This window comes from Hemicordylus capensis, chromosome 2, assembly GCF_027244095.1.
Source record: "Hemicordylus capensis ecotype Gifberg chromosome 2, rHemCap1.1.pri, whole genome shotgun sequence".
Classification (NCBI taxonomy): Eukaryota; Metazoa; Chordata; class Lepidosauria; order Squamata; family Cordylidae; genus Hemicordylus; species Hemicordylus capensis.
Window position 1 is genome coordinate 64,167,387 of NC_069658.1, and position 18,357 is coordinate 64,185,743.

The following is an 18,357-nucleotide window of genomic DNA, read 5'->3' on the forward strand; positions in this document are numbered from 1 at the left end:
CCATTGTACTCGTTCTGCAAACATAGCATTTCACTAGAAACAGTAATGGAATCTATTTTCCCACAACAGGTTGGCACATCAACTGACTGCGAGATAGTCAAGGAAGTGGTGAACCTGCTGGTGGAAATGTTCTTGGAAGACATGATCCATGTGGGTGACCTGCAGAAGTGATGTCAGGGTTTTGGCAAAAGGGGTTCTCGGGCATTGGGTGAATAGACACACGTGCACAGAGGCCCAAAATCACCCACTCCGTGTCATTTGCGAGTTAGCTGGGTTTGAGTGAGGACCTCTTTAGTCACTGTCTCTGCTGCCTGCCTCCAGTGCCTGACCTCACCTCCTGTAATGGTTTAGGAAGCGGGCAGAGCCTATATCGCTACACAGTGGCATTTTTAAAGGCTTTAAAAAAAAAAAAGAATTAAATTTCCCTCTGTCCCAACATCCTGCTCCTCAAGATTTGCCACCCTAGGCAGTTGCCTATATTGCCTATGCGGTAATCTGCCATTGCGTTTTTGTATTCCTTCATCCTGTCAAATGCCTAGGATGAGGCATTTGCCTAGGAGTTTAAATAATAAAGTGCCCATACCTCAATGAATGCCCCCTAACTCCCCCATAAGCGGATATGCCCCTCTGCAGTCCTGCCTATCAGAGAATTAGCATGTGATTTAATGTTCTGCTTCAGATTAATAGTAAGGATATAGCTGGGAATACAGTGAGGAAGGGATTAAACTGACATCGGCTTGAAGAAGCTTGCCAGCAAAGCAAGAACGAGCTGAGCATGCTCGACATGCCCCTTTGGGAATTGTGCTCAATGGGGATCATGCCAACCGGACGACGTGCTGATGTCCTGCCCTCAGTCTGGTGCACTGCTGCCTCAGATACGGCCTTGGCAGCTGAGAAGGAGGGAGGTAGCAGCCAGCCCTGAAACTGGAGGCTGCTGAACCGTGGTTGGATGAACATCAGTGATACGATTCACCGAAAAATTAACTGCAGGTCCGGCAACCTCTGGCTTCACGTTATGTGCAAATGCTGCCTAAGAATCATGGTGCCTCTGAGAACATTCTCAGACCAGGAATGTGATTTCAATACCAGAACAAAGCTCACTGTCCTTTTTAAATAAACATCCTCTCCTGTTTGCTCCCTCCCAAGCTTTCTGAATGCAGCTGCCTAAATTTACGGGTGGGGGGAGCATTTTTGGTGCTACTGGTAAGCAACTGGGAGACAGAACCCTTCCTGTTCTACTGCAAATCATCCAGAGATCTACCAGTAGATCCTAAACTACCTTCTGTCTGCCTTCGGCACAGTAAATATGAGGCAGGAGAATTCTTACAGAAGCATTCTGTTGCTAAGACAACGCTGGCTGGACACTTGCAGTTCAAGCTGTGCATGCCCTCTATAAGAAAAGATTTCTGTTTCAATTCTAACACATCCAGGGCTCCCTAATATGTGTTATTGGTCTTAGCAGGGATTTGCACACCCATTTGACACAGCTACTCAGTCTTGGTAGACTTGTTAAAATGGGCTGGATCAGGTGATATCGGTTGGCTCTCTAAATTACGTGGTGGAGGAACAAGAATACATCTTGTCCCCATCTGGTGCACTGATCCACTATTGCCTAATTGTGGTGGGCATATGTGTAGATTGTCCAAACTGACTCTCCATGTGTGGATAAAATACCCCTATAATCTGCATGATGGTTCAGATGAATCACCCCCTGCATTATTAGGTAGTGGAATGAAGGCTCACTGGATGTGGGAGACACACTCCTCCCCCATCTGATGGATGTTTCTTCTGAATCAGTCTATCGATACACATTACAAAATGACATGAATGCCCCCTTGGGATCATCTGATAATACCATCCCATCCAAAAAGATCCTACTTGATGCACAATTTTATTTCAAAATTGTGTGTGTGTGTGTGTGTGTGTGTGTGTGTGTGGGCGGGTGGTGGTGGGTGGATTTCCATTGTTAAATGTTGATAAGGTACCTCACTACCCAGAGGACTTTAATCCTTGTATCAGCCAAAATATTAAAACTGAGTAAGAACTGATGGTGCTTAGGGGCACAATTACCAAACCTAGCAGAAATGGATCATTTCTCTCTCTTACCTGATGGAGAAGTTAGGGTCACATGAAGATCACCTCTGCGGGAATATTCAATAGTTGCTTCAACTTGTACATGTTCCAGGGATATAATGGTGTTTTCTTGACCTTCACAAGCTGTTGTGGGAATTTCAATGGTCACTTCACCACTAGCTTTTAACAACCTGGTTACATGATGGGAAAATGGCTAGTTGGTTTTTCATTCATGAAGGTCTGATTCTTTTGTTTGATGCTGTTAATATTAATATTCTGACAGAAATAAGTTCCAGGCTCTTTGTGGGGGCATGTGTGGGGGCAAGGGGGGACAATTGCCTTTCTCACATATGGCTGAGGGCCACATCAACATACAATACACTCCAGCTGAAAAGAACGCAGTGATTCAGGGTAGTGTGGTAAGGACATGTGTACTACAGAGGAGGGACAATTTTCATAGATCACCCCTTTCCTCTGAAGGCGACTGCATTAACCCCCCCCCAAATATGTCCCTGAGTTTTGTGCAGCCCTCAGGGACATATGCATGATCCCTACTGCGCATTAAGGTCATTGGGAGAAGTTCGTCTCCAGATGCCGCCAGCTTGTCTGGCAGTGATTTGGAAATAGGCCTTCTCTGTGGTCGCCCCTAGGCTATGGAGTGAGGTCCCTGTAGAGGTCCATGGTTTAACATCTTTACCAGCCTTTGAAAGCGCCCTTAAGACACATTGTTTTAAGCCGGGCTTTCAGTAATCTCTGAACGTTTTAAATTGTTTTAACAGTTTGTTTTATTTTGTTTTTGTTGTGTTTATTTTTGTGAACCACCTAGAGCCATTGAAGTCAGGTGGTATATTAGATAGATAGATAGATGGATATTTTGGGGAATCTCAGAGGGCTTTGTGGGAGAAAAATTGCTCCTCCTCTGTAATGCACACACAGTGTCATCTGCAATAGTGCTTCATTAGTTTGGAAGTCAGCCTATATCTTTTTGGTGATAGCATATGAAATATCCAACAGACCACACCTTCAGCCAGGTTGAGCAATGCATTATGTGTGCTGAAACACAGAACTGCGCTATGTGTGACTAAATTTATTTTGTTCATATCAGTTGTAAAATAAATGGATGCATTGCAAGTGCACAATGTTAATTTTGCTTTCTAGTGTTATTACACAGACTTGCAGGAAGCAAAGTGGATTTTTGATTACCCACTGCTTATATCCCTAAGGGAGGAAATCTCAAAGAAACTGAAATAATACTTGTTGATATTTTTGAAGGAAAACATTAGATTAATAATTGTTTGAAAATATTGCATCTTGTTTCCTGTATTCAAATTTAATAGTCTCGTAAATGTTTTGAGATCTAGCAGTTCAAGGGAACTATTATATTAACATATTTTGTGTATTTGACAAGATGGCTCTCTTTAGGATCCCAAAGGGATTCGTGAAAAAGAGAAATGATTGCAAACAGGGGAGACAAAACACATTTGTAAAAATGAAAAGTATTTCAGTGTCAAATACGATTTTTAATTTTTAGAAATTTGAACTGACACATTTTTCAAGAAAATAGGTTTTAAGCATTTTCTCTGACAGTTGCAACAAATGTGTTTGATAAATGGTTCTCTTTAAAGTGATTCCTGGTTCCTTCTTCTTGGCCTGATGCACATTAAAGAGAAATACAGTCATCTCTTGCCAACCATGAGGGTTCCATTCCTGGAAAACTTTGTGGTTGGCGAATTCGCAGTGGGAGAGCCATTGAAAGCAATGGCAAACAGGGAATTTTGACAGAATCGCAGTTGAGAACAGGATTGCGGTTGAGAAAAGACCACAACATATAGTAAAAAATAGATAGAATCCCACCCCGGACCTCCAGAAATGTCCCCTGACCTCCAGAAATGACCCCCAAACCCCTGAAAATGGCCCTCAGATCCCCCAAAATCACCCCCTGACCCCTGGAAATGACCCCCCTGACCCCTGGAAATTCCCTCCCCCCAAAATGCCATTTTTAAAATAAAAAAAAAACCTCACCAAACTGCTCATACTTGGGTTGCGGTTGGCAAGGACGGTCACAATTTCCCAGTTGCAGATACTCAAATCCGCAAATGGGAAAAACGCAATTAGCAAGGGACAACTGTAGTGCCTCTTGGTATATTTTAAAGTGGACTTCATGCAAAGGCTTTCATATGTATGTTTGAAACGTGGGTTTGAGATGTAAATTTTGGGTGGTATCGAAATTTTTTAAATAAGATTTTTTAAATAAAATAAAATATAATATTAATATTAATATTAATATTAATATTAATATTAATATTAATATTAATAATAATATTAATAATAATAATGTATCAGCTCTCAGATAAAAACAATACCAGTAGTCATCAGCTATTACGTACTAATGAAACTGTTACCTTGGCTCAAAGCTGTTGTCCTTAACAATGCACTCTTTCTTCTCTGGTACTCCTTTCCAGGTTTTAGGATCAGCCAAATCTACCAGTGCTTTAGCATTGAGTAATCCAAATCCAAATCTGCTATTCACCATCAGACCAGCTCCATTCTTCTTCCACCCTGGATTGTTGGCCAATGGATCGAATTCAGATGTCCAGACTACCAAATGCTGCATATCCCTCCAGGTTAGATTAGGACTAAAACAAACAAAATTCTAGTCAATGTCTACATATATCACTCAGTGGTCTTTGGCCACAATCCATTGGAAATTTCTTCTACACACAAGACACGTGGTGGGACTATCATCAGGCATTTTGGTGCTCTGGGGAGAAAACCCTGGCCCTCTCATTCTGCCCGACTTTCTTCACATAGCCCCACCAATTCGTTCCCCTTGCTGGGATTCTCAGCCATGTTTTTGCACCTAAGATTATTAGAGAGCATTCCCAGCTTCAGGAAGGAACCTACACTCTGCCGAAGCATGGGCTAGACTACTAAGCTGTGCAATCAAGTCCGTCCCTAATGACAATGTTAGTATGGTACTAGCATGGTTCCCCTGGATGCTTGGCAAGACAGGACTCCTGTGGTGATACACGAACTTCCTGTTCCTACTTCTACTTCCCTGATATGGTTTGGGGAGCAAGGAATAATTGACTCCTAGGCATATGCCTAATTGTAGTCCATCTCTGGAGATGGCTTTGAGAAGACATAGCAGATGGACACTGACTGGCTGGTTTTTCTGTCCCAAGCTTTGAAAATTGAATCCAGAATAAACAGTGGACACTTCCTGAAGCTTTTGAAATTTTTTTGCTAGTTTCAGAAGCCTATAGCATCTAATTGAACATGATGGCTGATATCCAGGTGAAGGGTGTGCCATCATGTGAGGCAGCAGGGACAATTTTCTGTGCCTTCTAAAAGTACGCCCCAGAGGCCTGCACAACCCTCAGAAAGATATTTTTGGGAGGCACAGTGAGTTTCAGAGGGAAAGGGAGATCAGCAAAAATTTCTCTGCCCTCCTCATGAGACAGCACAGCTTTAGGCTGGATGTCAGGCCCTGCTGCACCAGCTCAGTGCTAGTCTGCATGGCAGCCAGTGCATCTGACTTTAAGAGAGCTAATCTGCTGGAGAAGATGATGCCATTACTTACACAGTGAGGAAGAAAGGAGATAAAGCAAGAGGGTACAAAAGGAGAGATTAAGGAGACTTACTTGGCTTCAAGAGCTAGAGCAAAAATCCCAGCTGCTAGAGGAGCAGAAGCAGAAGTCCCTGTGTGAGTTGCAGTACATTCATTATGAAGATCAGCACTTATCTGGAGGAAATAACCACAGTACAAAATGTTTTAAAATTTGAGATTTTACCATCACCATGGACTTCTGTGTAACTGATGCACCCTAGAACACTTTCCCCACTTTCAAATAAAAGCATAATGTTTAAATTGGCTGAGGCTTGAAACTCTTCCTAGCAAGATCTATTTTAAGTTGTTGGTTTTGGGCGCCGGGGGGTGGTGGTGGTTGCATCCAAATGGCTTGTATTTTAGGAAAATACTCCCACGTCAAACAGCTTACCTTATTCTGAGATCCCAGCAAAATAAAAATAAGTGTTTCAGAGTTACTGATGAATCATAACACATATCATTGTGTTGGGCCTTGAGCATTGAAAAATAATTGTGGGCTTAAAAATTACACAGAGGTTGAGAATGATTGTTCTTCCCTTTCAACAGAGGCACAGCACTATAATTTGGAAAATGAACAGATGGTGTATTAGAAAATTAAGTACTCCATTTAGATTAAGTACCAAATGTGCCTGCTCATATAGCTGCAAGATGTGGAAATAAAGGACTGTATACACATATGTGAATATCTGCACTCACTGGGAGCCACAGAAAGATTCATTTGAAAAAGTCTGTCAGTTGCACATTTGACCATCACTCCCATCTCATTTTACCGTATTTACCTGAATCTAAGATGAGGTCCCGCCCCAATACTTTCCTATTAAATATTGGGGTGGGGGTCATCTTAGATTCAGATTCCGCTTTATTTGGGTAAATACCTGTATTTAGACTCTATCTTTTAAGGCATTGTTTTGCATTCAGAGTTGGCTTCTATTTGGGTAATGATGGTATGTTATGGTACTGGTGCAACTTCCACTCAAGCTAACACAGGAACCCAGAAAATCAGATGGAAGGGGCAACGAGTTGGTGACTTTCCACATCTGTCTTCTCTCCTTAGGTCAGGTCTGCTCAACTAAGGCCCTCCCAGCTGTTTTTGGACTTAAACACCCATGATAACCAGCCACAGTGGCCAATAGCCAGGGATTATGGGAATTGTAAGCCAACATCTGAAGGAGGAGGACCAAAGTTGAGCAGCCCTGCCCTAGGTGAATGTAGACAGAAGGGGTGGTCCAAGATGTTTTGCTGCCTGAGGCATAGAACACTATGACACCCCTCCATGTGTGGAGTGCTCAGCATGCTCAGGGAATGCTGCCAAGGCAGTAGTAGGGGCACATGAGTACTCTTGGACCATGCCACCAAGATAGGCAGGGACAGCTGGGACATTCCTAGCTTTCATTGGGTGGAGGACGACAAAGAGGAGGAAATGAACAGCATGTCCCAGTGGGGTGAGGAAGGGTGGTAGCAGCAGGTGGCAAGGGGGCTTGTGGCTGTAGTAACAGTGCTTGCCTTCCCCCTGCACCCCTATGTGCACCCATGCCTGAGGGGATTGCCTCATCCTGCTACATGGGAGGACTACTCCTAGTAGGCAGTTCTCATGCACAGCCTACCCCAGGCTAGGAAAGCACAGCTTGGATTAGGCAGCACATGGGAACCACCAGGACTGGGCCCAATCCCTGCAGGTCAGCACCACCTAACTGGTTTTTTAGTCCAGCTCCTAGTCAGGGTTAAAGGAGCAAGCACTCCCTTAACACAAACTTCGTGTCTGTGTGTCTCCTCAAGTTGAGTTCAGCTCGAGGAGTCACAGAGACTAACATAGCGTGCCCATCCTCTGGGGAATCTCCCAATGCACTGGGCTTGGTGCATTGTGGGATACCCAGGGGCCAGGACACATCATCCCGGCTCTCCAAGAATGGATCATGTGGGAGCACAGATGATGATCCCAGTACCATTTTGCTGATTGTCAAGGGGTGGGGGAGGTGAGACAAGCAAAGCCTTTCCCCTGCCCTCTGGTTGTGTGAACAACCTCAGTGCTTTTTAATTGTTGGGGTTCTCATCTATAGTCAATGTGAGCCTCTTTACATTGGGAAAATCACTAGCTAAGCATCTAAGCAGCTAAGCATCTAAGCATCCCCAAAGGTAATTAATACAAAACAATCATAAACCACTAATCTGCCATTGTTCACCCTTGTGCTAAGCAGGGGAGGTGAACAAGTAGGTCACAGAACAAGAGAGGGGAAAGAGTTGCATGAGGTCTGAGCATAGGTCACTCAGTGATGGGAGCAAAAGCTTGACCCAGACATGTTGCTCTGTTCTTCATCTAATCCACCACTGCTTGGTGGTGACAGTCACCATTGCTAACACCATCAGTAGTAAGTCACTTGCTCTCAAAACTTCACAAGAAGTTTTTGTTAAAAAGATCTGCAAAATCTGTGAACTTCTGAACATGAATCTATTATATATTTGATATTGAACTATCTGTCTGCATGGTGCTTTACAAAGTATCAGAAACCTGGTAATCAGAAAGCTCAAGGCAGTCAGAGAGGTAACCTAGGGCCCAGGGCAAAAGATGGTCTTGGGACCTTTCTCATGCAGTTCAAGCATCAGTAGATAACAGAAGTAGTAATATGTTAGGGTTCTTCAGCCTTGTAGGACCCTGGAGCAGTTTGCTCCACTCTCTGAACCCTTGAAGTCCTTGCTTTGAAGATGTTATAATGCCAGCTTGCTCAGAGGTGTTACATCTTCTCATTGGTTCTGTACAATGAGGAAGTTGGAGGCAATGGACAGCAGCTGTCAGTAGGTTTGTTTCCAAAGTTTAAAATAGTTTTTTGAACAAAGCAGCCTTCACAACACAGTTGTATTTGAAGTGACCACCATGTCACTATTGGTGTGAATCAAGCTTCAGGCAGTAAAGGCGATATGAGCATTAAAGAAAGCACATGTGGTTGGGACTTCGCAATCAACAGAAGGGGGCAGGATGCACAGTTGAAACTATTGTGGGTTTTCTGATTGGGTTGTGATGGATTTGCATCCTGGCTCCTGCCACATCAAGACACACAATTAGAAGGCGGAACTGTGTGGTGCAAGAGCTTTAGTTCAGCTGTAGATTATCCATATGTTAGTCTCCTATAAGACAGTCTTTTTCATATATCACAAGGAACCTTACTTGATTATGGGCTCTGTGCAATGTCTCTGAGCTTTTGACATATGCATTTCCTCCTCTCATCCCTCTGCAAGCATCCATCTCTCATCTAGGCTAAAATAAACCAAGATCGGCCATGACAACTGAACCCATAAATTGTGGTTTATTCCTGCCTACTTACCTCAAATATGCTGAAATCTGTAATTTATTTCAAATCTTGGGAAGTGGTCTTGACTTATTTGAAACAAGTAGGCTAGAATAAACCAGTACCAGTGGATTTTGACATCACAATTGATCTTGATTTATTTTAACATAAATGGGGAAATGGTCACTTCCCATGATGGGAAGAAGCATTACACATTCCTGAGACTCCGAGACAACATGTGAAGCCCAGTTTTAACCAAGGTCCCATGTGACATATGAAGTAGCCCCGTGGGGGGAAATAAGGAATTTTGCTCATTTTCAGGTTATTTTTCTTATAGTGATGAAAGCCAATCCATTGACATTGTTTCAGAGATAGTACTTGCCATATTTGTAGTCTTACAAATATAGAAGCAATTTCTAAGAAATTTGAAGGAGCCCAACAGCTTTTAGCCCTGTTCAGACATTATGCTGTATGTGTGTACAAGTGTCTGCATCCATGTACATGTTTTTGTTTGAATGACAAATGCATTCATTTTATAAGTGAAAAGAATAGGATCCCTCAAATGCAGGGAATAGGAAGATTACTACTGTACATGCAATGAACTTATTGTATGTACATACAAATGTGTGTGCATACATTGCACACAGATCATACATGCATTGAGAACCCCTGCTCACTTGGCAAAGAGGCACATTTTAACGTGGCAATTCTCTTTATTTAGCAGGGGGAGAGTAACTGGCCCTATCCACCTTCAGCACAGTACTTCCAGTGACTGTTGCTGGTGTCTCTCGTGTTTTTTTAGAATGTGAGCCCTTTGGGGAGAAGGATCCATCTTATTTATTTGTTATTTCTCTGTGTAAAATGCCCTGAGCCATTTTTGGAAGGGCGGTACAGAAAACGAATAAAACAAACAAACAAATAAATAAAGTGTGAATAGGGCTATAGTAAGTTTCAGTTTACTGAACTGAGAGTGAAACAGGAAGTACACTCCAAAGTAGGGTAAGCTTTAAAAGAATAGTATGCCACAGAACTATCCTCACAATTTCCAAAGAGGTACAGTTCTCCAGGATAACACAATAACACTCAAATGAAAAACTGTTGTGTGTATAAGCAACAGTAGTGCCATTCTAGCCATTTTCTTATTATGTGGGGTTCCATTATGGAAGCAGTAGGCATATTAAAACATAAAATACTGTTTAGGTGATTCCACCCTCCCCAGCCCCTGCTCCGCCCAACACAAATTGTCTTATAAATGATCCTCAAAAATGATAGTTAAATCTGGTAAAAACAACCTACAATTTTCTGGTCAGTATAATCCCCACTGCTGTATGCTGTGGCCAGTGTTGAAGAACACTTCTCTGCATACCAGGGAGAAAGGCCTTGCTGAGAAGCGCTGCTAATGGAGATAGTGTAGAGACTATCTGTATAGCCATCACAGTCACAATTATCGCCTTGGCGGCCGCCATTCCCAGAAGCCCAGACAAAGATGGAGCCTTTCCCATGTCGACCCTATAAGAAATGAACAGAGTGGTGTGATTATTACCATGATGGATGAGTCTCTTCTGTGTATTCACCACCTAGTTTGTTAGATGAAGTGTATGTATCAAAAATGAGTAATTTATAGAAGTCCATTGGGGCAAGGTTGTCTGAATGCTTCCCTTATTTTGCTGGACAGCCTATAGTTACCTTTTAAAAATTATTTATTTAATGTTATTTTTAAACACATTTTATATTGCACCATACACAAATCCCTGGGCCTAAAAACAAAATGATTAACACATTAACACAATTTTAAAAAGTTTAAAATATGGATTAAAAACTCTAAAGCTTTGAACTTTGGAACTATAAGCTAAAAGCCTGACTAAACAGGTATATTTTCAGGTCCTTCTTAAAAACATCCAGAGAAGGAGAGGCTCTAATTTCATTAGGAAGTGTGTTCCAAAGAGCTGGGTCAACCCTAGAAAAGGCCTGGTTTTGAGTTGCCATCAACCGAGTCAGTGGCAACCACAACCGGACCTCCCCAGATAATCTTAATTGGTGGTGGTGTCCATGAAGAAGGTGTTCTCTTAAATACCTTGAACCCAAGCCATTCAGGGTTTTATAGGTAATAACCAGCATATAACAATATGCAAGTAGTAATATGCATATAACAATATGCAAGAGTTAAAAAGTGGTATGTTTTGATGAATCAACCTTGAATCAATTTGAGTGATTCAGCCATAGGGAACAATGGGGAACTCAATACATCCCATTGTTTTCCATGGTAGGTCCTAGGGACACCAAAGTGGGTTGAGTGGTATAGCGTGATGTGTGGTACCTAATACCCAAACCACAAAAGAAATGGACAAAGGGATGTTTTTTGGTTTTTTTAAATCCTTTCCCCACAAAATGCATAGAACACCTGCTTGCTCATTTCCTTTGTGGGTTGGATGCTAGGTAGCACCCATCACCCTATACCACTCAACCCACTTTGATGTCCCTAGGACCCACCCATGGGGAACAATGGTGTGTTTTGAGTTCCCCATTGTTCCCTGTGTCTGAAGCAAACTGCACTCACAGAGCATACAAAAGTTTTGCATTACAATTTGCCATACATTTTGCATTCCTACCTTGCAAAACACTGCAGATTAGAAGCACACAGTAAAAAGGAATCTGTCCCTCCTAACAGCACATTTCAAACACAGACCAAAAATGGCCAAAAAAAAAAAAGAATCACTGGCACAAGTTCCTCTCTCACACACAGTTATGACTCCAGCATTGCAACAGCTGCCACAGCAGCACCCTTAGCAGCAAGCATAGCCATAAGCTCAACTAGAATAATGTCTTCAGCTATATTTTGACTGAGTACACCATGCAATGCATCTCACAAACAGACCAAACCACAACTCAAGGAAGGAAGGCCCCAAGGCAGGCAGGCAGGCTTTGTCAATTTGAAATCCAGAAAAACCAGATAATTAATAATATATCAGTAATAGCACAGCATATTATACTCAATGCTGAGAAAAGAAAACAACAAAATCATACCTTCCTTGATACCTCTCTACCTTCTTTCCTGATGTATCCTCATCAAGGGCACACTCTCTCTGCCTCCCCTCCCCAGGCCCTTTGAAAACATTTTGAAATTCCCTCCTTTTTTTGTTCCTCCTCCCTTCCCCTCAGCCAATGAGAGCATAGTTGCTTATGACAACACTTGATTTGTATAACAATCCAACCAAGAAGCAAGGAGATCTCAAGCCAATTGGAAGCCGGTGCCAGAAAACCAATCAGCATGGGGGGAAGCCAAGAATAGCACTCAAATCACTCAAATTGGGGTCATTTCTATTCAAACTGTAATTGAACCAGGCCCTTCACTTTACGGGCATTTCATTTTGAGTTTGAATCACTCAAAACAGCCCAATTTGGGTGTGAATCGATTTGTACATTGATAGACATCCTCCATGAATTTATCCAAGCCCTTCTTAAAGCCATCCAGGCTGGTGGCTGTTATCACATCTTGTTTGATTGCGAAACCATCTGGGACAGGGAACAATTTTCTCTTCTCTTTTGCTGGTTTGAGAACTTTTGGTTGAAAAATGGCATATAAGTATTCTAATTAATGGTCAACATCTAGACTAATGAAACACATATGCAGCAAAAGAAGCATGCATGTTGCATGCTGCATGCAGTATGCCACTTGGGTGGGACGGGACTATTTTTGTCAAACTACTCTGTGCCATCCCAAAAATATGTCCAAAAATGTTTCAGTGACATCACAACCATTATCCAATAGGAAACAAACAGTTCAAGCATAACCCCAAACTATGGTGACTCTGCCCCCAGATGTGAATGAATTATATTTTCCTAGCAACAATATATTGCAGTCTGAGTTCTGCGGCATCCCTGAAACACAAGAATATTTCTTGGAGGCTAGATGTCTAGATTCCATTCAACAAATGAGAAACAACTACAGATTTGGTACATTATAAACTGATTGCCTGGGAAGACTCTAATGTGCATTTCATGTAGTGGTCTCTATTTCATAATACGATGGAACAGTTTTAAGTGGCGCAGCCGGGAAATGCTTGACTACAAGCAGAAGGTTGCCGGTTTGAATCCCCGCTGATACTATATCGGGCAGCAGTGATATGGGAAGATGCTGAAAGACATCATCTCACACTGCGCAGGAGGAGGCAATGGTAAACCCCTCCTGTATTCTATCAAAGAAAACCACAGGGCTCTGTGGGCGCCAGGAGTTAAAATTGACTTGACGGCACACTTTACCTTTAAACATGGACTAATTACAGGGATTTCCCACCATGTGGAGAACATTTTCTTTAGAAATTGATCATGTACATTTATCCTTAGATATGTAGAGCGCAGAAATATGTACTAATAGAAGAAGCTCTAGCTCAGCTTCTTACTACTGTGGAATTTTTGCTGTTTGATGTCTCATAATTTGCCAATGCAGTCAAACATTGTTCATTTATATGCAGAAAAAAACCAGGCAGAAATCAATATAAATTATTGCTCCAAACAAACATCAAGAATTCTAGGTACATATATTTAAAAAGCTGAAACACTGCGTAAATACCAGGAAATAATTTCATTTCCATTTACTGCCATCACAATATTACTGATTAATTACCCGTGTGAGTAGTACATGATTCAAGACAAGTGCATTGGTATTTCAAGCATTTTATGTTTGGCATGTACTTTTCAAGAGGAAAAAATAGCAAAATCTATATGCTGCATTTCCCTGTTGTTCCAAGATCCATGGCTCTCCGGTAATTAACATTAGGGGCTGGACGCCCTCGCTACCATTTTAGATGTTAGTGGATAATGAGTTAGGCAACTAAAAAGATGCAAAACCCACAGGATACTGAGAGACAGAGCAGCATGAAAAATGGTAGATGTATCTTTCAGTCTGCTGGTAACCTTTTAGCAGACAGTGTCTGTTGAGCCATAGTCTTTTTTTTTTTTTAAAGTATTAATGAATGTACTGTCATTACAAAGAACAGTGTGGTTCATTATTAATTCACTTGGATGAATTTCCAAATGGATGGTTCATAGGTTAAGAGAACGACAGTAGCCACAGAGTAGTTAAGTCCTTGTAAAATGCATGACTCCAGTGTGGAGAATGTTGCTCCTTCTGGAATCTTTGCAAGAAGATACAAAATCTCTATCTTCACAGAAAGATTCACTTACAGTGTTTTTTATGCAAGTGATTAAATGCCCACTGTACAGTCTGTTGCAAAAAGCGGAGATATAGAGATCCAAACCCACTCAGTGTTTGAATGCTACTTTACATTCTCTGGCACTGTTCACAGCACACTTTTATTTAAAAGTACCAGTAGGTGAGACCTGTTGTGGACCAGGCAAAGTTATTTTGTGTAGATCAGGGATTCTCAACGTTGTGTCCCCAGATGTTATTGGACTTCAACTCCCATAATCCCCAGCCCCAGAGGCCTTTGGTTGGGGATTATGGGAGCTGAAGTCCAAAAACATCTGAGGACCCAACGTTGAGAATCCCTGGTGTAGATCACACTTCTAGAAAAGTTAAAGACATTAAATATATGTAATAGAATTTTTAAAATAATGGCCACATTTGCATGTATTGCGGAACTGCGGTTCCAATGAACCCACAGTTCTGTGTCCGAATTTGGACTCAGTGAGACTGCATAGAGGAGGGGGAACTGGCTTTTCCAGATTCCTTCTGGCATGAAGGACAGCCTGCACAGCCAATCACAGTTGGAGGTAGGAAGGAGTTTCCTCCCTCAACTCCAGCTACAGCAAACTTAGTCTGTGGTTCTGAATTTGGATGATACACAGGCTGCGTGGAACCTCATTACAACCTGAGGGTTCAAACTGAAGATTAAAAAGTAAAACCAAGGGTCGATCAGCACACAGAACCAGAGTTGCAAGCATTTGGATGACATGGTGAGGAAACCTCTGCCCCCTAAAACTTTGGTTATGTGCATATGCGGCCAATGTCTTTCAAAAGGGAAGTAAAAGAACAATTTGAAATTTGTAGGATTTCAGCTTCAAATAAGCATTTCATTGAATAACCATATATAGCGAATTTGAATCATGGTAAATTTAAATCTGAGAAAAATCTGCTTCTTTTGGACATGATGTTGTTTTTGAATTATTGATCTGATTATGGAGTGTTAAAAATCTGTTGAGAACAATAACAGATAAAATATTACCATTCTATTCAAAATTTGTTCTAAAAAACAAAACAAAAAATTAAACCTTTCACCCAGCACCTTCTGGTGTAAAACATTATTTAAACCTTTTGGTGAGCATATTCTGGTATAAAAAGTAGTGCATTCAGCTAATTTAAGTGGCAGGATTGTTCATGTAAAATTTAGTATCTGTAGGTAGTCAGAAAGTATAATATTTAGAATTTCTTCTACAAAATACATATATATTTTCCCCGAGCATATTCCAGTGTAAAACAGTGATGCATTCATTTATTTTCCATGGCAGGATTGAGTATGCAAAATTTGGTGTTTGAAAGTCATCAGGAAGTATGACTTTATATCATACAAATGAAACAATTCTTCAAAATAAATAGTAATTTAAAACAGGACTGCATACCTTTGGCCATCCAGCTGTTGTTAGACTATGAGGTCATGCATACGACCTTGTTAGGGAGGGAGGGCGAGCTGCAAGGAAGGTAGGATCTCATCTTCCTGCCTCCGACAGCCCAGAGTGCCCTGGGGTATGAGCATGGTGGCTGCTCTCATAAGAGCATCCACCATTCTTGGTGAGGCCACTCCTCCCCCTGCCTCACTTGGCTCAATGCCGGGGGGGGGAGGGCAGAGGTCATCAACAAGACAACCACCACGTGAGGTTAAGAGAACAACATGTTTGCTTAATCTCAGCTAAACTAGGTTCAAAACTGGGGCTTGGCGCAGAGACAGAGCCAGGAGTGACCAGGTCTCAGGGAGGAGACCTGGTCTTGTGGTAGCAAGCATGACTTGTCCCCTTAGCTAAGCAGGGTCTGCCCTGGTTGCATATGAATGAGAGACTTGATGTGTGAGCACTGTAAGAGATTCCCCTTAAGGCAGGCATCCCCAAACTGCGCCCCTCCAGATGTTGCTGAACTACAACTTCCAGCATACCCAGCCACAAAAAAATGTGTCTAGGGATGTTGGGAGTTGTAGTTCATCAACATCTGGAGGGCCGCAGTTTGGGGATGCCTGCCTTAAGGGATGAAGCCACTCTGGGAAGAGCAGAAGGTTTCAAGTTCCCTCCCTGGCTTCTCCAAGATAGGGCTGAGAGAGATTCCTGCCTCACCTTGGAGAAGCTGCTGCCAGTCTGTGACGACAATACTGAGCTAGATAGAAGCTGCCACATACTGAGTCAGACCATTGGTCTATCTAGCTCAGTATTGTTGTCACAGACTGGCAGTGGCTTCTCCAAGGTTGCAGGCAGGAATCTCTCTCAGCCCTATCTTGGAGAAGCCAGGGAGGGAACTTGAAACCTTCTGCTCTTCCCAGAGCGGTTCCATCCCCTGAGGGGAATATCTTACAGTGCTCACACTTCTAATCTCCCATTCATATGCAACCAGGATGGACCCTGCTTAGCTAAGGGGACAAATCATGCTCTCTACCACAAGACCAGCTCTCCTCTCCTACAAGGAAACTCACCTACTGCTAAGAATGTGAATCATGAGCCATGTCCAGATGATTGGTAGTCTCTGGCAATCCACTATCTACGGTATCTGAAATATGGGGATAATAAACCTTCACCCATTGTACAGGTCTGTTGCAAGTGCTCTAAATGCTTGAGAAGTATTGTATGCATTGTAGGGATTATTCGCATGCATGCATGCTGCTGTTCTAAATGTCCTTGCATCTACTCAGTGTTATGTGCTATTTGTTGATGGTCACTTGCATTACAAATTTGTGACAGTGTCTCGGTTCACTACAAATAGATATAGCATGGTCACCTTGGAGTGGGATAGCAAGATTACCTCTTTTTGCTCCTTATAGGACAAAAGAGAGGACGAAAATGGAACGATAATATTTAAAAATAAATAGTGTCTCATGAATTTATGTTCAGGCTCCAGCCCAAATCTAGTCTCATGTAGGGTCAGTATGGCCCTACATTGACCATTCTTTTTTAAAAAATTATTTATTCTGTTCTATTATGTTGCACATTTTCTCTGGATTTGAAGTTAAATGAAGAAAAACAATCAAATCTAGTCCCATGTAAATAGTCTTTCACAATGGCTAGTAGCCCAGTATAAAGCCCAGTATAAATGGCTAGCAGCCCAGTACACTGTAAGATGCATCTGGACTGTTCCATGGATCCCAGAGGAACACTATGATGTGGATGCAAATGTATATTGAGATAAGATTTGAATGCACTTTGGCTGTGTATAATCCTGCTTCTGTTCATTGATTACCCTTGCTGGAATGGAAGACAGCTTACCCTTAACTACAATATTTACCTTTGTTATATGTTTATCAAGTAAAGATACTATCCTTACCATAACGGTATCAGCCAACCCTAACCAACAGAGTAATGCCTTAGTGGCCAGCACCTATGATCCAGCACATGTGATCAGGACTGGGTCATGCTGGGACATTCCTCTACATCCTCCTATCTTAAACAAGGTTTTGGAGTGCACGGAGAGGAGCAATTCAGTTAAACACCCACCTCACACCACTAAAAGATGTGCCAACAACACATCAGGATGTCCTGCAGTGGCATCAGGGTGGACGCATTTTTGGTGCAACCCAAACCTGGTCTTCTGTGTTGGCCAGTGCTCATGCAAACCACCTCCTATGAAGTGCTTTCTGATTCTAAGCACATAAAACCTGTATTTTTTTTAACTGAGTGATTTATTTCTATTATCCAAAGTAATGGGATCTTTTATTTGTTAATGATTTTTTAAAAACCAATTTTTATCATTTTGTATCACATTTTGATAGCATGGGCTACTCTCATATCGCACATAATACCCCTTTTAGCATCAAGGTTTGTTGTTTTTCAAAGATTCCTACAACAGATCTTCTGCAACCTGTCTTTTGCATGAGATAAAGTCTAACTGCTGATGATCTCAGATTATGAATTGTGTGTATTTTGTTAAGATTACTCTAGTCTTATAGTCCATTTCTTCCAAATCTATTTGGGACCAATGGACACATCATGGGTGCCTACCAGAGGTTCTCTCCTGCCAACAGAAGATGCTTTCTCCAAAGCAATAAATCTTTTCTCTGGAGAAAATCCCTGTCCATTGTAGGAAAGAAGCCTTTGGATGCAGCCCCATTTGTAGAGCTTGCTTTTGTTGTTCCCATTTATATCCCACCCTTCAAGGAGCTCAGGTAGGCTAGCATACATAGAGCTCTCTCTCTCTCTCTCTCTCTCTCTCTCTCTCTCTCTCTCTCTCTCTCCTCTCCC

The 18,357-nt window shown here is 42.0% G+C and overlaps 1 protein-coding gene across 1 annotated transcript in view; it reads right to left on the reverse strand.

The window, feature by feature from the left end:
* The window catches only part of PCSK1 (proprotein convertase subtilisin/kexin type 1), a 67,030-nt gene that overhangs the window by 24,111 nt on the left and 24,562 nt on the right, over positions 1 to 18,357 (reverse strand). The window contains exons 8-11 of the mRNA XM_053300399.1: positions 10,261 to 10,473; positions 5,718 to 5,818; positions 4,476 to 4,709; positions 2,107 to 2,264 (exon numbers count right to left, since the gene is read on the reverse strand). Of these exons, the coding sequence (XP_053156374.1) occupies positions 2,107 to 2,264; positions 4,476 to 4,709; positions 5,718 to 5,818; positions 10,261 to 10,473 (706 nt within the window). The remainder of the gene's footprint in view (positions 1 to 2,106; positions 2,265 to 4,475; positions 4,710 to 5,717; positions 5,819 to 10,260; positions 10,474 to 18,357) is intronic.